Source organism: Thermobia domestica, chromosome 11 (genome assembly GCF_964235325.1).
Source record: "Thermobia domestica chromosome 11, izTheDome1.hap1.1, whole genome shotgun sequence".
NCBI classification, from domain to species: domain Eukaryota; kingdom Metazoa; phylum Arthropoda; class Insecta; order Zygentoma; family Lepismatidae; genus Thermobia; species Thermobia domestica.
In genome coordinates, this window is record NC_137464.1 from 114,465,128 (window position 1) to 114,485,586 (window position 20,459).

Consider the following 20,459-nt stretch of genomic DNA (forward strand, 5'->3'; position numbering starts at 1 on the left):
TATGTAAAATTATATCATAAGTTTTACTTGTAATATGTCTTTTCTTAACATATCCATATTATTCGGCGTTCTGCCTGCCTGTTTATGTCGGATAAGCGAAACTCTACTGTATTTCCAAAGCTAGCATATACATGAACCAGAATTGTATCGTCGTAGAATAGACAATAGTGTGAAATGCTTAAAAGGCTGGAATTGAAAAAAAAAGCATAAGTACTGTTTTCGTAACGTGAGAAGAAATTAAAAACAATTCAATATATTTCCTAGGTATCAGATTATCATCTTATTGTGTCGATGTGTATTCTTTTTTAAACATAGTTTTAAAAGTCATACCATTCGCAATATTCCTAAGGAAATCGAAAGAAAAACTCCTATGTGCCTCTTGTGGCACAGCGGCTTGAGTGCATGGTCCGAAACCGATTCCCACGTTAAGTATAGATAGAGTTCCCACATTTCAAAAATGCAAATCCGGGACGCTACTAAACTACGAGAATCTTTGAAATGCTTAAAAATGAAAGAAGTGTTGAATACTAATTTACTTTCCTCCACTAGATAGAGCTGTTCAAGTATTACGTTATCACATTTTTATTAATTTCACTAGACCTTCTTTCAAGGGCGCCGATTTCTCTGTAAATTTGAGGGGGGAGGAAAATGCAGAAAATATATATATGAGGATTTTAAGACAAATTGCACTCAAATTATGCCAAATATTGTATATTCATAAATACAAAGGGGGCCCACATGAGTATTAGGGGGGGCAGGATCGGCGCCCTTGCCTTCATCCTAGTTAAGCAAACGTAAGCAGATGTTTTATTTCCTCCCCCTGGTAAGCAAAATTGTTTTTTTTCCCCTCAAGATCTGTTGTGTTTCGTGAAATAACAGCAGGAATTTCCTGATTACTTAACCATCTAAAGAAATGTTTTCACTTAGAGCCCCTCCCACTTTCTTCATTCCCCCATTTCATTCATTCCTCATCACCGTCTTCTTTAGCCTAACCGGCATAACCGTGGGACGTAAAACTCAAAAATTTCATTTCATTTCATTCACTTAGAGCCATCCCGTCGATTCCCCATTGCCTAGGACTAAAATAACTTAAGGGTTAATAATGAAGATAAGACTTCCATATTAAACATAAAGAAACATGTGGATGTGGTGTGGATCTTTCTTTGTTCGAACTTTGATTTTTTCAAATCCATGATGGGAAATTATGTTATGAGTACAATTTTCGAAATTAATAGTATACAATCATAAAAAATATGTTGTTTTAGGTTCATAGCAAAATACTTTGACTCTCAGAATAAATTACAAGTAATAAACTTGTTACTTTTCCTGAAGAGTCTAAGTCTTGAATGAGACGGAAGCTCTTGAGCGTAGTGTTTGGAACGATTGCCTCACTTATTCTACCTTCCCGTGGGGCAGCCTTGATTCGACTTGATCTTAAAATGATTATTCAGAAGTCGAAGTCGGAAGATGTTCCCCATTGTTCCAAAACACTCTTGGTCGATTGCAATCTGCCTCACTTGTGAGGGGACAACCCCATGCCGTGAGCGTCGGTGGACCACCGATAGGCAACTAGCAACATGACCCCAAAAATTGGCGGCCCCGCAGCGACGATCGGCGGTGGTCCCACTTCCGTTTTGAAAATTATACCACCAGCGGCCTAGAAGCGACGGAACACCAACGAACCACAAAATTATTCCCCTAAAATACGTTAAATCGCCTATATGCGTAATTTATTTGCATTAAGGTGAGTCTAAAAACATTTTTAAAAAAGTAAATAAAAAGTCCCTGAGCTGGGCGCGAACCACCAACCTTAGGGTTACTAGTTGTGTGTTCTTCCGAATCCGCCACGGAGGCGATTATTAAGACACAGCTTGTAGAGTGATAAATCGTTGAAGTCTTTTTAATATGTCTAATCAGAGTGCTCCTTTAACCGTGTATATTTGACGATAACTGTTTGGAATCAGATCAAATGCACTCGCCATGTAATTTTATAACAAAATGACAAGCGTCTATTTACTTTTTTCATAGTTCTCCCATATTCATTTGCTAGTGATCGGCGACAGTTGCCATCTAAATTCATACAATTATACGCACCCATCTCAAGATTTTTTACTTCATGATGTAAAGGCAGGAGTTACTCTTGACCCCCGGAGCTCAAGTATTGTCCTTATAATAACAATTCGTCAGGGAAAAATAATATAAAATAATAACCGCATGCACATGACTGGCGATAGTTCGTGTTGGCCCCTTTGCGATTCTCCGTGACAAATCAAAGGAGCGCGGATCAAAATGAAGTCCTCGCTGTTACGCGGTGGTAACTTCAATACCACCGATTCTAGATATCTGCTTCGACTGGACGAATCCCTGCCACAAGTGGCACACAAGCGGTAATCCTTCGAAACGTCGCTATATCGACGATCGCCATTTACCGGCAAGTAGATCACTAGGTGTTGGCGACGTTTACGATATGGGGAAGCTAATAAACAAACCAATAAATAAATCTAAAGCCTTATAAAAAAAGTTTTCCCAAAATTTACATCTAGCAAAATCATTTGTTGGTGTTCCAGAACTGTAAATTTACCTTTACTCATAATTTACTTCTATCGTAGTTTTGATATGAGAATGATATGTCTGAAACTGCAACACAGGTCATTAATACTTTTTTTTCTTTTTTTTTTTTTATTGCTTTAGCCAGATTTAGCAGTTTTACTTAACAGTCAGTCAATTTGGATCTGAGATTTCAGAGTTTAGAGATTTCCTTAAATTTTTCATTTCTACAACAGTTTGCAACTAACACCATTAACGTACCTCTTTCGATATTTCCATAGGTAATGGGTTGGTATATTTCAAACAATAAACTATTTACGGTGTCTTATTCCATTAATCCGAATTACAACTCTGTGCATTTTCCCTTAAAACTAAAAAATTTCTACTAGGTTAAAACTGAGCATTTTCTATTTTCTTCCTTTCTTGCTAAAACAAAAGTGTTCTTTAGACAACCTAGAAATGATGACTCTATACTACATTATGTTGCATAGGGCATTTTATGTAGCATATCATTTGACAGTTGGACACTTTCTTGTATATTGAAAGCAACAGGGATTAAGTCCTTCTACACTTACATGAGAAGTAAACAAATTCTTTTTAATTCGTGAAATTGTTCCAATGCACTAAATCCAGAGAGTTTTTAATTTAAGATTATTATTATTTTATTATTGACTTAGGTTTTCTTGAATCTTAAGCAATATTTCACAAAAAGCTGGTATTTTTAAACAAATGTGTTCGGTATCAAGTTTTCATAAAGTAATCACTCTCTCCTATAAATAATTTCAGAGGGGCCGCGGTGGCTCAGTGATAAAGCGTTCGCCTTTGGTGCATGGGATCCTTGGTTCGACCCCAGCTCGCACCAATTGAATTTTGTGGTGGACAAACACCATGTGCATGGGTTTTCTCGGGGTTCTCCCGTTTTCTCCCACTTTCTTCATTCTACCATTTCATTCATTTCTCATCATCATTGTCTCTTTAAACCTAGCCGGTATAACGGTGGGTGTAAAACTTAAAGATTTGATTTCAAATAATTCCAACCCAAACAGTTGCAGGAAGTAAGTTATTTCGAATAAAACAAACTACTCTATAAAATTCTGGGTATTATTATTTTTTATACATACAATTCTAGCGGACTTTATTTCTAAATCGAAGGGTAAGAAGAATAAATTCACTCTCTTATTATTATAGATTCATTTCAATTGAAGCAGTTAAAATAGTTGGGAAAAATTAGAAAGCCATACCCTATATTCCAGTGTGCCACAACCGGATAACACGGCACACTGGCGTGCCCAGCAAAATGAATAGTATGACGCAGACTTTACCTATTATTTACAAGAATATTTGTCGAGTTTATTTTATTTATTATTATCAACGATTCTTCCACGGATCAGCTGTCTGTATACAGTTAAATAAACAAGTGTCACATTGAGGGAATGAGTGTAATTATTTACTGTAATAGTATTAGAAAGGTGTATTTTCTTGTATTTTCTACCGGGAATAACTGCATCCGGTCTAGAAAGCTGAGACTAACAACAAAGGAACCCGATGTACCAACCACGCACCACCCTATAGTCGTGAGTGCCACAAGTTCTTTTCTACGTCTTGGCACCCTAAGGGTTGTTGCCTTCAAAGAGAGAGAGAGAGAGAAATAACTTAAGTCAATTGCACTTACATGCTTAAATAAATAATGTAAATAACTGTTTCGTTTTCTGTTTTTATTATTATTATTATTATTATTATTATAAATTTGTTAGGAAGTTGACTGCCATATGTATGCACACGGCTCTCCCGTGCAGCGCCTCGTGTATGATTTTCCTTACACAAACTATATATTCCAAGTTTGTTGTGTTTGTTCTATAGGTGTATTTGTAATTAGATGCATATGGCGTAGAAGTCAAAATTTAATGTCCACGCTACGTATATGCAAAACCATAGACAAAGAAATTTAAGAACAAAGACATTTATGGCACTAAAACAGAGGGCATAAATTAAGAATTGCTGGCGGATTGTTGCTCATAGTGTACAGGTAGTAACGGTTAACAGTGTTAAATTTAAACAAATAGAGTTTTAATTAAGCACGAATTTAACTTATAGCGTACAGTGGGGAAGGCTCAGGAGTTCGCTAGAATCGTTACAATTTCGAACTCCGTAAAGTGCACTGCAAACCTGTCCGTAAGCACCCCGTATTGTTCAACAGATATTGTGTATTAATGCTCATTTCAATGCAAACCTATATGGGGCTACGCACTTCAATACTCAACAAAGGTGCAGACTATTCATGAGTTGCAGTATTAAACTCTCTCACCCACTGTATTCTCCTAAAATGTCTCCCAGCGATTACATTTTTTGGTATCTCAATCACTTCCTAGTAGGATAGCTTTACATAGAGACCACTGATTAACCTGGTATTGGATGTTTCACTTTCTTACCTTTGGAGTTAACAGACATCGGTTGGGCATTTCACACGCAAATATCTAATATTAACAACGTTTCTTCTATAATTTCGTAATATTGTATTATTTCTTTGTATTATTGATTAGCTTGGTTAGGCTTGTCTAAACACTTTTCTCTTTGCACCTACTTATTACCTATACCTTAACGTTGGATAAAAATACACTAGCTCTCACCGGGAATCAAATCCAGAACCAATGCACTTAAACCATTTGGCCACAACAAGGCACATTTAAAAAGAAGTTTCGATTTTGTTAGGAAAATTGTGATTAAGTGAAATATTTAAAAATATATTTAAGAATGGGTACGGATGAAACGCACTGAATTTTCTCGCTCGAATTTCTTAATCTCGTGTTAGGCTGCAGCTATTACTGAAACATTTATTTGGGAAATGCGAATAAAATAATGTGTTTTGGAAAACTGTTTGAAGCAACTTACGTTCAAAAGTAAAGTACCCATTGGTCATATTTCTGTTAGAAATAACTTATGCCATATATTGGAATTATTAAATAAATAATTGTATGTGAACTATGAGCAAAAGCGTCTGAGTACTTTTTGAGAAAATCGTCAAAAAAGTCATCCCCAAGAATAAAATGTCCCTTGTATATCTTTTCAGGACAAACGAGTTATGCTATTTGTGAAATACGAACAAAATTGCCTGAGTCGTTCTCGGCAAAATCGTTGGGTAAAACTTGCCTCGAAAAGTAATATACCACTTCTAGCTTTTTAGGATGATGGAATTATACCATATCGTTAGGTTATTTATGTAACATTTATTTCTATTCTATCAGGCCTTGTTTCCATTTTGTATTAATACGCAATAACACACTGAGCAAGGCTATGTGATATTATGTAAAAAAAAACACTATCAGTAACAGTTTCAACACAATAACTGTGTCTTCATCACACTTCCACTACTTCTGGCTGCTTGGGAGTTGGTCTTCACTTATATACTCTCCGGAGATCAACTTTTAATTAGGCTCCGATCCTTCATTAAAAAATAACACCTGTGTGGCCTTCACTTTCACTTTTTAGCTGCACACGTGTCCAACTAAAAGTTTACTTTTTTCGCTGGATACCTTCTGTCCTCTATCCTTATTTTTCTTATTATTTTTTTCTTTTTCTTTCTTCTTCCTTTTCATTTCTTCTTCTTTAAGCAGAATTTTCTTCCACTTTTTATTTATCGAGAATCCTGCATTCAAATTCATCACCTTGTCTCCTGCCTTCATAATCTCCCTGGCTTCCTTCCATTTTCTCACCAGAGTTCTCTTCTCTACTTCTATGACCTCTGCTCCTTCCCACCCTATCCTGTGGTTTGTCTCTTTCTGATGCTTGTATATCGCATTGTTGTCCCTTTTCAATCTTAAATCATCCTGGTGATGTTTAATACTTTCTTGCATTTTCTTTTTTGTTTCTCCTACGTAAATTTTGTTACACTCCGAGTATCCTACTCTATATATTACTCCCCTTTAATCTTTGTCCGCTATTGCTTTTCTCTTGGTTCTTCTGACTAGTTCAAGTTGATCTCCGGAGAGTATATAAGTGATGACCAACTCCCAAGCAGCCAGAAGGAGTGGAAGTCTGATGAAGACACAGTTATTGTGTTGAAACTGTTACGTGATAGTGTTCTTTTTTACATATTATCACAGAGCCTTGTGGTATTGTGTATTAACATTTATTTGTGAAATATGAACAAAATTGCGTCAGTGTTAATGGGAAAATCGTCGGAGAAGAGTAAACTAAGAGTAAACTACCCCTTGTGAATGTTTACAGGACGAACGAGTTGTGTCATATTGTTAGGTTATTAATGATACATTTATTTATGAAATGTGGTTGAGAAAATTGTTCGAAAAAACGTATCCCATTCAGTAAATTACACCTTATATATTTTTTCAGAGCAATGATTCATACTATGGTGAAGGGTTATTAAAATATATATTTGTAAAAAATAAGCAAAATCGTTACAGCTGTTTTTGAGACACCGACAGACGAACAGATGGACAGACATTAAAATCACTTTTTCGATATGTGGGGGCGTGAAACTTGAATTAATTGAAATCTCAAATTCGATTTTTATCACTATCACTACAATTTCTTCTTTCGTCGCTCGAACGTGAAAACGAATAGGAATACAACGATACGTAAGGTGATAATTTGTAATCCCCAAAATTTAATGAGTTACGTTTAACGTGTTGCCATGCCAGAAAAAAAAGCTTATGCCTGTTTGTTATATCATTTTAATACCAGTTTTTCACGCTAGTATATAATGTAGAAATATAGTATGATTATCGTTCATATTCATGCTATCTTTTGGAAATATTCGTCTTCCGCATACATAGATCTGTATAATTTAGATTCGTTCAACGAAAGCATTCTTTATTCCTTACATAGACTTATGATTGCATTTCTTGCACTTGTAGATATGAAAACAAAAGAGAGAGAGGGAGAAAGTCAATATTCTAAAACAAAAAAAAAAAAAAAAAAGGATATACACACACACAAACGATAATTTGACATCAGCTTTTTTCTTTCTTCCTTTTTTCATAACAACAAGCTATTCTAACATTCGATGTAACGCCATGTCGATGCTGGAAAGACTGTCAAGGTAGCGTATGTTCTTTTTCCTGTTCCTGACACACAAATCCGAAGTGAGTTGTCTGCTGTTCAAAAACGGGCAGGGGAGGTGTAACATACAAGACTATAAACTGAAAACAATCGGTTTCCAATAGTACATGTATTCCAATACTGAATAAATACGTCGATTACAGGATAATTTTAATAAGTTATTTTCTTATTATATTGTTTTGGTTCTTATTAACATCAAAATTATACACTTCCTATAATGCTTTCTAATATATATATATATATATATATATATATATATATATATATATATATATGGGATGGGATTCGATCTCGTGCCACAATAATAAAATAACTGTTAGTCCGCCACTCTATCCACCTAACCACGGAGACTACGTTCTTTTCGCTCTCTTATTCTTAACAAATAGTGCTCATAACCATGGTGCGTATCGCTTCGAAGCTTAAGATAAGAGTTTTTCTGTTTAATTCTACATTTTCGCACGACATCTTAGTTACAGAAGCTAATTTATATTTGACAAACCATCTAGACACTAGGTTTAAACCAATAAATTCAATATTTTACTCCACTTTCCAGTTCCTTTCGCCAGCTCGTTCACTGCCTATTGTCAATTTACCTTCGCAATCGTGCTCTGCTTCTGAAAAATCCCTAGAAATCATGATTGCCAGTATACACAAAACCGAGCATAATTGTGTTTTTTGCTTATATTTTTATTATTTTATTACATTTTTTGGAAATATCTCCTTAGATGGATAGCTTTTTATTATCTCCACATACTAATAACTTAAGGAAAATAGAATAAATGCGAAAAATCGTAAGTAACAGTATACGCGCAATTTTTTCTTGCGCATGTGGGTTCCTTTAGTACACGGGTTCGATTCTATTGTAAACTGAAGGTCCATGTCTCATATAGCATCAATACTGAAAAGAGATGCTAAAACCCAATCAACAACAGCAACAACTAAGTCTGTGGCTTTAATAACATTGTTAAAAAAACACAAAAGTTAACCCACTTGTTTGTTCATTTTACTGTTGGTTTGTTGATTGATTTGGAGTTTAACATCCCGTTCAACACCGAGATTATATGAGCACTTTTGACACACACGTTATCATACGATCCAAATCACGTGAGCTTCCACGGGAATAGAACCCAAAATTTTCGCCCGAAGGCGCGTGTGCTAATTATATAGCCAAGACGGAATTCCATTTTCTTGGATAAGGTCGAAAACTACTTTAGTCAAAAACTGACCAGTTAAGAGGAATATTTCCCATCCTGTGAAGCATTTGTGAGAATTATCCTGAACTGTCTTTACGGTTGAAGAACTGATCGGGAAATATCTGTTTTTGTAAGAAAATAAGAGTTGTATCATATGAAGAGGGCTTTAGTCTACTTCAAGGCTATATAATACTGTCCGAAATAAATGGTAATTTCTGATATTAAAATGTTGTTAGCTGTTTACCTAAGGAACTGTATTGATTAGAAATGAAATGAAATCTTTGAGTTTTACATCCCACGGTTATGCAGGTTAGGCTAAAGAAGACAGTGATGATGAAAAATGAATGAAATGGTGGAATGAAGACAGTGGGAGGAAACGGGAGAACCCTGAGGAAACCCACGCGCACGGTGTCTGTCCACCACAAAGTTCACTTGGCGTGAGCTGGGATAAAACCAGGGACCCAATGCACTAGAGGTGAACGCTTTACCACTGTGCCACCGCGGCCCCTCTGTTTTGATTAGAGATGCTAATACTAACTCGAACATGGAGAAGCATATTAAGTATTATGCGAATAATTCCAATTTATAACAACAATTATTGCATATACTTGATTCAACATTTTATTTACGAACCCTCTGGCTGTTTCTCTATGAATTCACCTAACTTTCACAGGCAAACTGTAATGGATAAATATACGTAAAACATTTGAAATTTCTTACAACTGAAAGGCTCAAGAAAATTACAGCAGAAATCTCAAATTTACTTATTTCAGTTTTTTCTTACTCAGAAATAACAAAGAGAACTTTACCTTTATCCACTTCACCATACTCTGCTAAATGTTGCATAGCAATTGTTACAATGGCAGGTCTAATAAGATAATGTAAACATTGGTTGACATAGTGTTGCATCATTATTAACGGGACAGCAATTTCCATAATCTGGTGGGATAAACTGTGAGCTATAAAGAAAAAAAAAATATTTCAACAAATGGAGATAACTGAGTCATAAGGAATTATTTTAATCTTTCAAAGTTGTGAAAATAAAAAAAGAATTGCATTCAAATAAAAGACGAGTCTTCAACTTGCTAATTTAAACTAAACTTACGATAACCATTCTAAATATACCCATTATTTCAAATATATTATATACAGAACTGAATTCTGAATTTTATGACATTCTTACTTAAGTACCGAAAGTTATGAAAGACGTGTCACGGAAACTGATTACTTTTTTTTTAGAACTAAAGAAATATTGCAGAACATATATATATTTCTCTTTCATGTTCAGCAATATAACTTCGAAATTGGTTGATTTAAATAAATAAATACAATTTCTCTACGGGTATCAATTTTATTTTCCTGACTTCAATACAAATTTTCCGTGACTGTTTTAGTCCGTTTCCTCTTCCCCTTATACCCGACCGTACCTCGCCTTTATGTTCTATCTTTTCATATTATTTTTAATATTGCAATTTAATGTTTAATTACGATGTAAGAAATATATAAACCATCCTGGACTATATATAGCAGTGTACGTAGTCCACATATATTGATTACACAGAATTACAGCTGAATGTTCAGTTACATATTAACAACTGGACTAATGCAATTTTATTGTAAATGTCTAATTTCACAGAATGTGCTCATTTGTTTATGAAACTGATGCACACATAAAAAAAAAAAAAAAAAATTACTCGTTTGATTTTCTTTTGTAGTTCTTGCACTTTGTTTCAATGTCTCATGCACGGAGACTGCTTGTCTTACTCGTTTCTTTATTTTTTCAAGCCACCTTACCTCATTTTCTCTTTTCCATATCTTTAGTTTCTACTTCCTGTTGTAATTTATGAGTAACCTCTAAGTGTTCTTGGTATCTTCACTGTTCTCCTCCCTAAGGACATTTATTTCCCACCCATTTGGCCACAAGATTGTCCCAAATACTAGTTTACCGACGTTGAGTCAACCTTCGAGAATTATAGCCTAGGTGAAAAACTCCTTCTACGCCTACCGAGTACTGAACATGAAGCGCTGAATTAGCATTCGGGGACACTGCTGACTGAGCTATACCCCAGCGTACCTCACTTTATCTGGTAATTTAAAAATAATAGTTTTTTTTTTTTCTTAAATTTTTAAATATACATTTTCTACCTATTAGCAGCCTGCTGTAGTCTTTTATCAGTTTCTTTATTTGTAAGATATATATTTGGTAAATTTCCCTGACCTTCCCTTACTACTTACAGTTTTAACGACTTTACTTGATGAAAGGTATTTTCTCTAACTTTTCAGGTCTGTGTAAGGTTTTACATCAATTAATCAATCACTACAGCAATAAATAAATACATAAATAACGAAAGAAAAAAAATAAAAGGAGGATACAAAAGAAAGAAGAAAGATAAAATGCAAGCTTACATTTAGATGACATTATGAAACGCAAAATATGCCATCATATTATTTTCTTAATTCCTAATTCTAGTCCGGCTATATGTTTTTTTTTTTTATTATTATTATAACAAATGAAAGTTATACTAGATACAATAATTTGCCTACTTGTGACTTTCACAAGAAAGAAAAAAAAACATGATAAAGAAATAACGTATATCTCTAGATTATATACGATATACAAAATAGACATTGTATTTTGTTTTGTAGAAATGTATCTTAAAGAATGAAGTTATGACATGCGTGAAAATATTTAGTTCATGGTGTTTCGCCTTATACTGAAACTATAAAATCGGCTTTCTGATATACACAACCAGTGCTGTAAGTTTTCTCGAGATATTCTCATGTTTGCCCCACCTTATAATTTCATCATAATTTATTCCTGTTTACGATCAATTTTCATCATTCTACAGAGTGTAATTGCGGAACGTTACATCGAGAATTTTATTTTGTTTACTAAATCGAAAACTGTACAACATTGAATCTTTATGTAAGTTCAAGTACCATCTTCATAAATCATCACGGACAAACTCAACTATTACATACATTACTTCCCCTATACAAATATTTCGTCCACTCATCTCACTATGAGATGTATAAAAATATCAGGTAACCTAGAAAAGATTGATCCTTATTGCGCACGAAAAGGCGTTAGTGTCCCAAATCTCAGGGTATATGAGTCGCAGCGGGTCAGGCCTAATGTAATTTGACAGCTAACAGTTGAAGCTAAGTAGATGTGCTAAAGTGTAGGAATTCTTACAATCAAACGTAAGACATTGCGCCGAGAAGATGAGTAAACTTTCCGGAAAACTGCGCTACATTTCACAATTTTATTTTGATAAAAAGCAAATGCTGCGGAAGATCGTGAAGAAATTTGTGTACTGTTTATGGACAAGTTATGTTGTCAAAAGCAACAGTGAAAAAAGTGCAGTTGCTTTCATTCTGGGAATTTCGACATCCAAGATGCTCCTCGCAACCAACCACAACAGAAGTAGATGATATCCTAGCAAAAATCAAGCAAGACTGGCATGTAAGCAATCATGATATCGTCAATGACCTAAATATCTATCACCAAACATTGTTATACCAGTTCGAGAAGACTGGCTACGAAATAAGCTCGACGTTTGGATGCCACATGATCTGTCTTAGAAACATTTACTCGATCGGAATTTTATCTATTTTTTCAGGAATCTACTGAAACGTAACGAACTCGAGCCATTTCTGAAACGATTGATCACAAGTGGTGTAAAGTGATAACAATCTGCGAAACAGATCATGGTTGAAATGAGAAGTTTCACAATCTGTACCAAAGTCCACACGGATGCTTAGGAGGGTTATGCTCTGCGTTTGGTTGGACTAGGACATCGTGCATTATGAGCTGCTGCCGCCGGGTAGACTGATAGACTCGGACCTATACTATCGACTACTTACACGAGTGCACCTAGCTACTAACAGAGACGGCCGGAATTGGGGAAAGGGTGTTGTACACCATGCGATGCCGCCAGACCGCATAAATCTTAAGACCCATTAGAAATTGAGACAATTGTCTGGTAGGTTTTAATGTATTCATCGTACAGCCAGGACCTAGCACTATCAGACTATTATTTGTTTTGGTCTCTGCAGAACTCCTTGAACGGTGTTAAGTTAGTTTCAAACGAAACCTGTAAAAAACACGTGTCACAGTTTTTTTTTTTTAACCAAAAACAACGGAAGTTCTGTAGCGTAGAGATCACGGCGTTGTCGGAAATATGACAAGTCATAGAACAAAATGGCGTACATCTGGTTTCATAATGTTATTTTTAAATCACAAGAAATGTGTTCTCCATTTTTATTTCCTAAAGCTCAATACATTTTAGACAACCTGATATTTAATTGCAACTGTAATTTAATACATCAAAATCATAATATGAGGGTGAGAACTTCAGTAATAGGAACTATTTATTTAATACTGATACAAACGAGATACACATTCGAAATTTTTATTGTGCTTTGATACAGTAACCAGCGTTATATACAACTCGTTGTGAGCGATGTGGGAGTCGCAGTATGCCTGCAGCAGCGCCTGCTCTGTTCATGATTCGATTCGAGCAGTATATTATCTGAATCTCCGAAACAGTTCGGGAACAAATACCACGAACTGCTTCGGGGAGTATAGTGAATAGTAAAGTACTTTCCAGCTTCATCGAACGAGCAAAATCAACCAGGTTGCACTCCATTCACCCGATCATTGTTCTCCAAAATGATGAGAAGAGTTTACTTTTCTAGCAAATGTCATATTTCTATCGCAACGTTCGTCGTTGCACGTTCTGATGACTTTACGATGAGATACAGTTTTAGCTCGTATGATCCGACTCATGTTCCATCCCGCATAATACTTCGGACTAAGAAAGCCTCTTCTTCGCATTCACAGCGCTCCAACTGGGTTTAAGGAGGGACGTATCATAGGTACGCATTTCGGCATTCTGTTGAAAGAGTGTGAAATCCATTTTTCTCATGCCTCCATCAACAGGTTGCACTTTCTCTTCAATAACCACTGCGACCGGTCGAGGCATGTCTGCCTCATTCTGCAGTCCCTCATTGAAGGTTTCTACTTCACCATGTATGTTCTGTAAGGCGCCACAACTCCCCGTACGCCTCACAAAGAACTTAGTGACTATCCTGCTGTACGACCATGGGCACATTAAATCTTTACCCGACTCCACTATTCCTGTTTTGAGAAGATCGTGCTAAAGACAACTTCAGGCTGCTACTCACGCAAGACTATTCTTCTCTTCACGGTGCCTACTCATAGCGTTAGAAGTGAGTGTTTACAATGAGGATAGGTTAAGTACCGGATTAACGTATGATTATAAGCGAGAAGCATTGGTTCCATATCATGGCGTATATACAGGAATGTTACTAATATTGAAGTTCCAAACCTCGTGTATCAAATTCGTTAATTTTTATATCATGTATGGTTGAAAACCCAACGTAAAATTCGCGCCATTCTTTCTTCTTTCTATTTTCAAAATAGTATAAAAATTATGAAATATAACAGTAAAAATTTCGGACACGTTATTTTATACTGAGAAATGTTATCATTCTACCATCACACAGCTATTGTCGTTTTCTCCACTGAAAATAATACTCCAAAACTTTAACATTCTATTTCATAATATTTTTTAAATTCTAAAATGATGTTCTCAAATCTTAACTGTCTTTTATTTTAAAACTATTTTGAAACGAAGCAAACAAAGAACACACTCTTTTACTTCCAATCATTTTCAAAGGATTATAACTAATCCTTATTAAGGTAAAGATATAAGCTCACAAGCCATATTACTGATCTTATCTAATTTATTTTTACACATATAGACATTAGAAATGTGTCTATGTCATTTAAATTATCATCAATGAGAAAAATTCCTTTACATCAGTATATATTTAATAAAGTTTAAATTTATTTGAGCTTCTGAGACAACATAAGAGAACTGTTAAGAAAACTTACCTTTGAATTTCTTAGGATCTACTAAACTAGTAGTAGGCGAATGTACTCGCATCAGAATGATTTCATTGGAAGGGGTCAATCGGACTAGATTTTTGTGCACAGACAAAGATTCCCGAGCAGCAAACTCTTCTTTTCCCTCTGTTTTTGAAAAGAAATTTAACAGTGAAATACAAAACAATTCACGTAAAATATATTTACAGAATCGTAGAACAATCGAATATCAACTGCAACTACTGCAGGGCGTGAACTGCAACTTGAAAATCTTTAACATCTGGGAGAATTGAAGTTAACCCACTTTTAAATTACCTTTAGTGAATTTACTTTCACTTTATTAGACTTCTAAATTACACTATGCACAAGTATTGGCAGTCTTATAGAACGGCTATATATATTTGTCTACACGTATCAGAGCAAACAAAAAAAACAACGAAAAATGGCTTTCTGGTATGAATTCAGTGTCCCAAGAATAACTTTTATCTTAATCATTATTTCCGTATTCAAACTGGAAGTGGTGGAATTATATGATTTTCGGTTTCCAATACTGATCGCCGTAGTAGAAAACGGTAACAGATAGCAAGAAGTATATTATATATATATATATATATATATATATATATATATCGGGTGTTGCAAAATAAATGTTACAACTCTTGCGAGGTGACTCCTGTTACTGAGACAAGAAAAAAAAAGTTATCTTGAACTTTCGACTATCGGACATAGTTTCGGATCTACAAGGTGCCGAAAGTGTGGGAAAATGACTTTCCGACTCCAATAGTTCGGAAACTATCCCACGTAAACAGGGCGGGTAAAAAATTCACTGAAGAAGTCATACCTGCTGTATTGAATTTTGTATGTTCCACAATCATACTATGCACGCGCAAGGAATTCCACAAAGGAAAGTAGGAAGTCCCGGATAATCTGCCAAATGAAAATTGGTCTAAATGGATATGAATTGATAGGGTTTCTACCAGGTAACAATAATTCATTTGTATTAAGTCAATATCTGGAACAAATACAAAATGGCGGACACCTTCATTCCCGTTGTGTGTGGTTGCATAATCGCCAGGTACGGATGCTGGCCAACAGTGACGTTCTGAGTATTAAGTGTAGCGAATTTGTACTCAAATGCTCTAGAAAGACATCTGGAGTCGGTAGAGCACAACAGGTGAAGCAGAGTGATTCACATGTGTGGAAACACTTAACGAAAAATACCCCAGAAATGCACTCATACTAAGTAAACGTGACTTCAAAACGTCGGAAATGTAAGGATTAGCGTCAAGAACATGAAAGCCATTTCCAGTTCACCAATAATATTCCCTCAAACCGATGCATATGGTGTGCACGGTTGCATGCCAATAAGGATGCAACAACTGAGGCCAAGTTGAAATTGTGCAAGAGGACTCACAAAGAAACTGGATAAACTAAAGAAATGTCACTAGTTAGATTGCATGATCGATATTGAAATGTGGCCAGTGTGTGTGTTGATATCAACATGTAGCTAATGGACAAATGTCAATATGTCCCACTACTGCTGGGTCACCGTCCCACGTGCGAAAACTAGGAAAATAACGTTGTACATTCTGCTATTACATCCGGTGCACTTTTTGGTAGAACGTAACTAGAACACGATTGTATCAATGTCCCTCTTTGTTTGGGAAATTGTCCCATAGTCGACACCTATGAAACGAAATCTCTTAATCCATGGTTCAAATTCCCCGATAGAGCGTGAAAATAAACTTGTATCATGTCCCACATCTACTGGGACATAGGACGTACTTAAAATATAGGAAAATACCTTCAGAAATTCGTATCTTACACACAGTACACATGCCAAGACTAAGACGAAAATGAACCAATTTGGCACAAGTAACACTACTGCTGGAACACCATACATATGGAAAATAATACGACATGAGAAGTAGGAAGAAACGTCTTATTGTTTACAACTGTGCAGTAGGAGTAACAAAAGGAAACACGCAAGCATGTCGGGTGGCTGTACAAGAGCGCTTGCCAAACAAAGTGGGTACTCCTCAAAGAAATGAATACAGACAAAGTGAAGCTCCTTCGAAGCCTCAGGGCTAGAGCGCTCGCTTTTGCTCGCGTGGTCGCAGTTTCCAATCCTACTGGGAGCCCACGGCCTCAGATTCAACACCCGAGTAGTTATTTTCCTGTTTTTTCGCACGTGGGACGGTGTCCCAGCAGTAGTGGGACATGTTGACATTTGTCCATTAGCTACATGTCGATATCAACACACACATTGGCCACATTTCAATATCGACCATGCTATCCCACTAGTGACATTCCTTTAGTTTATCCAGTTTCTTTGTGAGTCCTCTTGCACAATTTCAACTTGGCCTCAGTTGTTGCATCCTTATTGGCATGCAACCGTGCACAACATACGACATCGGTTTGAGGGAATATTATTGGTGAACTGGCAATGGCTTTCGTGTTCTTGACGCTAATCCTTACATTTCCGACGCTTTGAACTCACGTTTACTGAGTATGAGTGCATTTCTAAGCATTTCTCGTTAAGTGTTTCCACATATGTGAATCACTCTGCTTCATCTGTTGTGCTCTATCGACTCCAGATGTCTTTCTAGAGCATTTGAGTACAAATTTGCTACACTTAATACTCAGAACGCCACTGTTGGCCAGCATCCGTACCTGGTGATTATGCAACCACAAACAACAGGCATGAAGGTGTCCGCCATTTTGTATTTGTTCCAGATATCGACTTAAAACAAACGAATTATTGTTACCTGGTAGAAACCCTATCAATTCATATCCATTTAGACCAATTTTCATTTGGCAGATTATCCAGGACTCCCTACTTTCCTTTAGGGAACCCCTTGCGCGTGCATGATAGGACTGCGAAACATACAAAATTCAATATAGCAGGTATGACTTCTTCGGTGAATTTTTTACCCGCCCTGTTTACGTCGGATAGTTTCCGAACTACTGGTATCCGAAAGTAATTTTCACACACTTTCGGCACTTTGTAGATCCGAAACTATGTCCGATAGCCGAAAGTTCAAGAGAACTTTTTTTCTTGTCTCAGTGGCAGGAGTCACCTCCCAAAAGTTCTAACACTTATTTTGCATCACCCGATATATATATATTCAATATATATATCCGGTTTCAATATTAATTTTCATTAAGTGAGATGAAATGAAATGAAATCTTTCAATTTTACGTCCCAGGGTTATGCCGGCTAGGCTAAAGTCCGGTGAGTGAAAAATGAATGAAATGGTGGAATGAAGAAAGTGGGAGAAACGGGCGAACCCTGAGAAAACCCACGCATACGGTGTTTGTCCACCACAATAATCACTTGGCGAGAACTGGGATCGAACCAAGGACCCCATGCACTAGAGGTGAACGCTCTACCACTCAGCCACCGCGGCCTGACCATTGAGCGAAATCAGTATCAAGGAGCGACAAACGTTTTTTTTTTATATGAATTCGCCTAAATTATTTTTCTACTGAGACCAGAAGTGGTAAAAACTAGTGCGCATTGGACTTCAGTATTAATTCTTATAAAGTCATAAATGTAAAGAATGCCGAGAGATCGTTTTAGATAAGGATTCAAAAGCCTGAAGAACACGTTACACCTTCGCTCTTATTCTTCTATTTCAAACAGAAGTTATAGAACTACTTACCACTTTCAGTTTCAGTATTACTTTTTGCATAGTTCGGAAATAAACCACCATTTCACAATTTGAAACGAGATTCACTTGTAATTACTACATTATTATTATTAGGGACGTGAAATTTTCGTTTTAACGATAACATCGAAAAATTGAAAAAGGCAAAGGTAAGTATATAGATATACCTAAATATATGCAAGAATACCGTTTTAGTGTTTTTAAATCGCGAAACAACGCGAACTTGGTACTTTTTTCAAACTAACACCGAAGGCACTGCATAAAGCAATAGATTTGCGAAATCGCCATGTTGGTCGGTAATACTAATAAAATGACACAAGTTTCCTTTGCAACAAATTGTCATTTACAGAAGACCTCAGTCCTGTTATTTTTAGACCAGTTGGTTAGTGGAAGTTTGCCCCTGAGATTTTGCTGCCTGTGCTCTTGAAGCAACATCTTTGCCAGCTTCCAGCAAGATACTTTTCAGAATACAACTCCGTAGTTACGGTAAGGAGACAAAACCTTAAAGAAGAAAATGTGGAAATATTGACAATTTTGTCCTTTGACAAGTAAGAAACATTGAAGAAACTATAAATTAGCCATTAAGTGAAACCGTGTGTTGATAATGATATGAATTGCGTTTTAAATAAGTATATTGTGAATTGATTTTTTAAAAGTGAAGGAAATGTTAAGAAACACTATGTTATGAATTGCGCTTTAGCTAAATATATTGTGAAGTGACTGATTTTTTTGAAGTGAAGAAAATTTTAAGAAATACTCCAGTGTAGTTTTTAGTCGATATATGTATTCAAATTATACATTAAATAAATCCAGAGGAGTATTGTGTCAGATGGTAAATCCAAAAATATAATTTATTCTTTTAAATTTAAGATGTCAAAATTTAAAACTATTCGTTTAATTTTAAAATTATATTTTATTTTAATTAGCTTTCACATACCACTTTCTCTATGTCTACAATACTTGCTTTTCAAAACCATTACAGAATAACGCAAATAACTCCTATTTGCTTTTATTAAATCGCGAAAATTAACATCGATTTTGGGGGGAAAATAACATCGATTTCAGGGATAAAATAAAACGAAATCTCACGTCCCTAATTATTATTATTATGCTCCCGCATAATTATATTTTAGAGCGCAAGGTTCTAAGTTAGATTTCCGGTCATGCATTTAATTTTCAGTGTACTTAGTATCGTGAGTTAAGATGTAATGAAGTCTGAACTATAAAGCTAGAAATAATAGCAACTAGCAAACCCGCACGTAATGCGCAAGCGCAGGACACTATTTTGTCTGAATTATTGAATATGATACAAAATTACAGATATTTATGGCTAGCAAAGTAGTTTTAATAACACGTTAATAATATCTTTAAGAATTTCTCGATAATTGCTCGAATTTACGACGTCCTTGAATCTAAGACGCATCCTGATTTCGCTGGGTTAAATTAAGGAAAAATAGTAATATGTTTCGTTTTTACTATTACTAAAACGCTCTTTGATATTGGTTATTTTCCGTGATTTTTATATATCCCTCTCCCCTCCCACGTTGCGAGCAGGGCATGATAAAAATTATTCCAGGTCTGAATGTCATGTAAGTTGAAACTTTTATCGAGATCGGTCAGGTGGTTCAAGTGTTAAGTTTTATTTATTTTTATATATCTCCCCTCCCCTCCTCTTATCCTAAGTTTTACCGTCAAAGGAATATGATAAAAAAACACTCCAGGTCCGCACCTCATCTATGTTGATAATTTGATTAAGATCGGTTCGGTGGTTTAAGGGTCAATCCATCTGAAGTGGTCCAAAAATGGTGAAAATGGTTGCTCGACCACCTCCGAAAATTATAAAAATTTGAGTATGATGAACCGTGTGTATGAAAAAGTCAATAACATCATTTACGTTTTCGTATGTAGAAGTGTTCCTAAATGGCGGCCATCTTTGTTGTCGGTGGAGTGCCAATTTTTGCATTTGCAAGCGTTTAGGAAAATTACAGTTGCTCAGGACGTACGAATCAGACGAACACCAAAGAAAAACGAATGTTTACGGGAGAGACTGAGATGCAC

General features: G+C 35.8%; 1 protein-coding gene across 3 annotated transcripts in view; it reads right to left on the minus strand.

Moving 5' to 3' along the window:
• The window catches only part of Gnpat (dihydroxyacetone phosphate acyltransferase), a 147,676-nt gene that overhangs the window by 62,639 nt on the left and 64,578 nt on the right, over positions 1-20,459 (minus strand). For all 3 annotated transcript variants that reach the window (XM_081731001.1, XM_081730999.1, XM_081731000.1), the window contains exons 8-9: positions 14,740-14,877; positions 9,626-9,775 (exon numbers count right to left, since the gene is read on the minus strand). In XM_081731001.1, coding sequence (XP_081587127.1) covers positions 9,626-9,775; positions 14,740-14,877 — 288 coding nt within the window. The remainder of the gene's footprint in view (positions 1-9,625; positions 9,776-14,739; positions 14,878-20,459) is intronic.